This window comes from Emydura macquarii, unplaced genomic scaffold (genome assembly GCF_026122565.2).
Source record: "Emydura macquarii macquarii isolate MOO-44397 ecotype Brisbane River unplaced genomic scaffold, CSIRO-AGI_Emac_v2 contig_3320, whole genome shotgun sequence".
Classification (NCBI taxonomy): domain Eukaryota; kingdom Metazoa; phylum Chordata; order Testudines; family Chelidae; genus Emydura; species Emydura macquarii.
In genome coordinates this window covers 62,482-68,670 of record NW_027133457.1, presented here as the reverse complement: position 1 = coordinate 68,670, position 6,189 = coordinate 62,482, and the positions used below count along the sequence as shown (strand labels likewise).

Here is a 6,189-nt window from a genome sequence, read left to right as displayed (position 1 = left end):
ACTTAGTTTTCATTGTAGTGGCTTTGGAAGGTATTTTCCCACCTGACTACATTAGAGACGCAGGAACACGTTATGTTCTTGGCATTGATGTAGTTATATTGCAATCATGGTTTTAGTTATTTATTCATCTCCAGTGAATTGATGTAGAATGTGTTAAATGTGATTGATTCCTTCCCAGCTCTCTGTTTTCTCTCCTCTCTCATCCCCCACTTCCACTCCAGCAGCCCGGTCACAGGTTGTTCTGACCCCGTCGGGCCCAGAACTAAAGAAGCCCAGAGAATCCACGCAGCTGAAATGTGCCGTGAGCGGCTTTGTTGCTACCGACTGGCGGATGGCTTGGATCAGACAGCAGCCAGGAAAGGGACTGGAGTGGCTGGTCTATTATCATAAATCTTCCATCACCAATTACTACTCCTCCACCGCCCAGGGGTGATTCACAGCCTCCAAGGACAGCACCAATTTCTACCTACAAACGACCGGTCTGAAACCCGAGGACACCTCCGTGTATTACTGCGCGAGAGACACGGTGATGGGGTGGGGAGGGCCTGATGAAAAACCTCCTCCTGCAGAGACTGGGGAAGGGATTTTTGAGGTGTGACGTTCTCCCTCCACAGACCCCAAGAAGCTCCCCTTATAGCCACCGCACACAGCTGTGAGAGGAGAGAGAGGCTCCGCTGACTCCATCTCCCCTGGGGAGCCCAGGGAACAGATTCCCAGGGCGTATTTCAGTGGAGTAGGAAGGACCAGCTGCATCCCCCCGCGCTCTGTGGATGTCCCCAGGGCTTTCTGCTCAGACATGCTCCGGCTGAAGGTTCCCTCCTTCTGGACTCAATGGAAGAGCTGAGCCTTTAGGGAAGACCAGTGAGGAAAGGCTGAACCCTAAGGGAGGGTTATTGAGTGGAAGGCGTGCGGATCACTGATCTCTTCCCTACTGAGTTTGGTAATTCTCTCAGGTTGAAATCCATCCCTTTGCAAAGGGGCCAGCACAAGGACCTCCCCAGCTACCCAGCACCACCTAAGCCTTCTGTAGGATTTATCCCATGGCGAAACCTTGGCTTGCGCTGCCCCTCTGCACAGGGTGACTTTTATCCTCTCCCCGCAGCACTGGCCCCCTCTCTTCAGACGAAGCACCCGGGACTCCAAAATTATTTCCAGCCATACAGCCAAAAAGCAGAATTCTTCTGAAGCATCTTGGCTAAGTCGGTTCCCGAACGCAGTCACCGGGTGACCCCGGGAATGGAATGGATCAATAATGTAATTCGCTATTAGGTTATAACACTGACACCAATATTACAGGGGGGTGAGGAGGAGATGATTGGATGGATGGATGGATAGTACTACTGTTTCTATTAAATGATTTGATAAGTGCAATGAGGGCAAAATCAGATTTCTACTAAGGTTTGACTCTCTCACCCACTTGCCATCAGATTTCACAATGAGTTACTGTGTCACACACCGGCACCTGGGTCCCCACCCTTATATTGTCCCCACCCCTTGTCCCATGCAAATGAGCCGCCCGGGACCCTGTTCATAGCCCAGTGGCAGGCCGCTCACACCGCTCAGAGCCAGCTCAGCTTCCCAGCCCGCCCAGGGAACCAGCCCGCCAGCCGCAGACATGGCCCCCAGCCTGGTCCTCGCCTTCCTCCTGCTGCTCCCAGCGGGTAAGGGCAGGATCTGCGCTTCCACCACATGTTCTCTAACAACGGAGCCTCTAGGAATCACTGCAATATTTCCCTTTTATTTCCCCCTCTGCAGGTGTCTATTCCCAGGTTAGCCTGGTGGAGTCCGGAGGGGCACAAAGGAGTCCTGGAAAGACCATCAGACTGACCTGCACCGTGTCCGGATTCTCTCTCACTAGCTACCATGTGCACTGGGTCCGCCAGCCAGTGGGGAAAGGGCTGGAATGGGTCGGAGTTATCTTGAGTGGTGGAAGCACTGACTATAACGATGCTCTCAAAAATCGCAACACCATCACCAGAGACATCTCCAGAAGTGCAGTGACCCTCCACCTCGACCAACTGGAACCCGGAGACACCTCCATCTATTACTGTGCCAGAGACACAGTGACAGGAAACCTATACATGCCAGCACAGAAACTAACACTGCGGAGAACCAGTCTTGCTTTATGAGCCCCAGAGAGCAGCAGCTGCCAGCACAGATTCATTCCGCTTGGTTAGGTATTTGGCGCAAGTTACAAGCATTCAGTGACTTCCACCCCATAGCACTCCAAAGCAACCATTCCACCAGCGCTCCCAAGCCTGGGAATGGAGCCCCAGAGCTCTGACTCCTGGCCCCTTCCTAGAGCGATTTTTATACCGTTTCGCTATGAAGGGAAGGCAAAGACCAGCCGGGAATATTCATACCTAGACTCTGTTACCACTAGAGTCCTCTTCCCTTCCACAGCTCTGAAGATAAGCCAGGCGTCTTTACATCCATGTTAGAACCGAGAGCCTGACGAGAACCCAGACATTCCGCTGTGACAAACAGGACAAAGTCTGAGCCATGAGCCGACCGTGACTTTGATTCAGAAGAAATTACCGACAAGGGATTGTGACTCTGTGACTGCAAGGTGCCAAGAGGGCAAAACCCCCTTTGACTTTGGCCCTTCTCAGTACAGGCCCCCTCTTTAAGTTCCCTTCCACCCCCCATAATTACCCTCAGTTAGCCTTCAAGAATCACTCTTATCATTCAGCAGCCATCAGAAACCTGGTACCCCGAGAACTACCAGGCCCAAAACACTCCCAAGGGCCCACCTCGCTCAGCCCAGAGGGGCCAGCACCAGCTGTTTTATAGGAAGCAGCCAAATACTTGGGCAATTATCAACTCACTTGGCCAAAAGGGGAAAATTTCACAGAATCCCCCACCATTGAGTGTTTGGTTTATTTCTGATATTAGTGGAGTTTATTTTCCTTTACAAAATTGTGCAGCACACCAGCCTGCTGCTCTAACTGCCCCATATTCAAACCAAGAGAACATCAGTGTGCAGTAGTGGGATCTACATGGGTTAGGTACAGCACAATGGGCAGGTGTGCTCCACAAATTACACCCTGTGGTGCCCACTGCCATGCCATGCAGACAAGCCCTGGGCCTGCAAAGTGCATAGTCAGAGGTAGAAACATCCGTGCCCAGGGAACTTCCACTGCAAAAACTTAGGTTCAAGGTGAGTTTAGATGTCTACAGAATTCAGGGAGAGCAGAGCGGTGGGGAGAGGAAGGGTTGTGAATCCCAGGGGGGTCTGATTCTGGGATTTAGGGGCCTAATGTCGCCTTTAGGCTTCGAAATCCATTTATGGATCTAGCCCTTAGGGGGCTTAGGGAGGTGAAAAAGACGTTGGGTATACTGTTAAAAGACTGCTGTGCTAAATGTTTTACTGCATCTCCTACAGCTTCACAGAGACACATGTTTGGTTATGGCTCTCCACAAAGAATTGACTTCATTAGGCCTGAAAGTCTAAAAATGCCTTATGGATTTAGGAGCTACTTTGCAGATCCTTCCCACCATAGCAAGGAGGACTCACCACCTACTCACCTTCTACTTACAGACACATTTTGAATAAATACATAAATAAACAAATCTATGGAACAAACAAATCAACCAACAGAAGGGAACAATTAATATATGTCGCAAGCACAGATTTTACCTGTAAAGGGAAGAGGAGCTGGTGACTCCATGCACTCAACCAGGGTCAGTTTAGGTAAGTCGGGGGTGCATTGCTCCCTTTAAGTGTACATCACTCCCAAGTGTCCAATTCAGCTGGACTCGCCGCAAGGATCTCACGGCATGGGGCAGGGCTGCTGATGGCTCTGAGGTTCCCTTCCAAGAATTGATTAATCCAGGTGGCCTACCCTAGTGACAGTGTGACCCTAAGTGGGCTGACACACCAAAGGCATCCTCCTAGTGACTGTTCTACAGCTGTTCAAGAGCATCAGACCCACGGATCTGTGATACCTGTAGACGCACATTGCTGTCACTCCTATACTAAACTATATACAGATGTGTTAAAAGGAATAGGAAACCAGAGAGTTATTTAGAAGGTTCAAGCAGATAAACATAATATGAATTAGTTAGATTTTTAACTTGCAAAAGGTAACAGAAGCTTTTATAAGCAGCAAGCTCTCTATGTCTGTTAGGGCTAACCCAGACTGAGCAGCTGGGATCTCTTGCTTCTGCCTTGAAACTTTCCTCCCAGAGTCCAAGTACCAGATAGATAACCAGTTCCTTGGTACAAGGGGATTCTATTCCCTCCCCTTCCGCACCCCCAGCCTGATGTGCTCTGAGCTGCAAACTCAAGGGATTGAAGGAACTTGCATGACTTATCTTCTGAGGAGACGGGGGGCAGACAAGAAAAACAGTCTTTTCTCCTCCTTAATATTCCACAGTGTCGCTGGACCTTTCCTGTTAGTAAGGAGGTAACACTTTCTGTTGATGTTCAGCATATCACTCCCATTCATTGTGGTGATTCACACAGTCACTGAGGCTCCCAATACAACCACTCACATATTACCTTACACTATGGGACACAACTGTTCTCAGTGAGATCAAGGCAGGCAGCAATTCACAAGCATTCAATGAAGCCTAAAAACTAAACATGTTCTTATCCTTCTAATACCTATTGTAGCAATACTAGCACAAAGGTGAGCCAGACTGTTTCCAGCTCTGTACTTGTCAGTCTTCAGCTGAGACATGGGAACCTGGGTGTGAACTGGCCAATGTGATGGATAGGATAGCATGATGGATAGAGAGAGAGAGATCACATGACAGTTTCCATTCAATGGTTTGAGAAATGCAATGAGGGCAAAATAAGGACCTTCAGGGAAGGTTTGCTTCTAATTTCGGACTCTCTGACCCACCTGCCATCAGATTTCACAACAAGCTTCTGTGTCACACACCGGCACCTGGGTCCCCACCCTTATATTGTCCCCACCCCTTGTCCCATGCAAATGAGCCGCCTGGGGCCCTGTTCATAGCCCAGTGGCAGGCCGCTCACACCGCTCAGAGCCAGCTCAACCTCCCAGCCCGCCCAGGGAACCAGCCCGCCAGCCGCAGACATGGCCCCCAGCCTGGTCCTCGCCTTCCTCCTGCTGCTCCCAGCGGGTAAGGGCTGGATCTGCGCTCTCACCACATGTTCTCTAATATCCGCACCTCTAGGAATCAGTGCAATATTTCCCTTTTATTTCTCCCCTCTGCAGGTGTCTATTCCCAGGTTAGCCTGTTGGAGTCCGGAGGGGGAGTGAAGAAGCCTGGAGAGACCCTCAAACTGACCTGCACCGTGTCCGGATTCTCAATCACTAGCTACAATATGCACTGGGTCCGCCAGCCAGCGGGGAAAGGGCTGGAATGGGTCGGAGCTATCTGGAGTGGTGGAGGCACTGCTTATAATGATGCTCTGAAAAGTCGCCTCACCATCACCAGAGACACCTCCAAGAGCCAAGTGTACCTGCAACTGACCGGCCTGCAACCCGCAGACACCTCCGTGTATTACTGTGCCAGACACACAGTGACAGGAAACCTATCCAAGCCAGCACAAAAAGTAACCCTGCGGAGAACCAGTCTTGCTCTATGAGCAGCAGCTGCCAGCACAGATTTGTTCCGCTTGGTTAGGTATTTGCCGCAAATTACAGGCATTCAGTGACTTCCACCCCATAGCACTCCACAGCAACCTTCAATCAGAGCTGCCAAGCTGGGAATGGAGCCCCGGAGCTCTGACTCCTGGCTCCTTCCTAGAGCGATTTTTCTACCATTCCTCTATGAAGGGAAGACAAAGACCATCCGGGAATATTCATACCTAGACTCTGTTAGCATTAGAGTCCTCTTCCCTTCCACAGCTTTGAAGATAAGCCAGGCGTCTTTACATCCGTGTTAGAACCGAGAGCCTGACGGTAACCCAGACATTCTGCTGTGACGTACAGGACAAAGTCTGAGCCATGAGCTCACCATGACTTTGATTCAGATAAAAGACCCTTATTTAGTCACCCAAGCAGATCGAGCCCATGTTATTCGAAGGCTGTTGAAGGGCGATTCACCATCTCCAGAGACAATTCCACCAACACGGTATCTTTGTAAATGACCGGCTTGAAGACGGAGACACCGCCCTGTATTACTGCGCGAGAGACATGGTGAGGGGAGGCCGGTCTGAACTCAGACAAAAACCTCCCTCTGCAGAGATGGGGGAAGGGATTTCCTGGTGGT

At 50.4% G+C, this 6,189-nt stretch overlaps 2 gene segments (V, D, J or C); both read left to right on the top strand.

Annotated features, from left to right (window-relative positions):
- The first annotated feature begins 1,615 nt into the window (after positions 1–1,615).
- On the top strand, positions 1,616–2,129 carry LOC137143329 (Ig heavy chain V region MC101-like). The segment is given in 2 exon segments: positions 1,616–1,661; positions 1,756–2,129. Coding segments are annotated over 2 exon segments (420 nt in total).
- A 2,919-nt stretch (positions 2,130–5,048) lies between these two features.
- Positions 5,049–5,563, top strand: LOC137143328 (Ig heavy chain V region MC101-like). The segment is given in 2 exon segments: positions 5,049–5,094; positions 5,190–5,563. Coding segments are annotated over 2 exon segments (420 nt in total).
- The last annotated feature ends 626 nt before the right edge of the window (positions 5,564–6,189 follow it).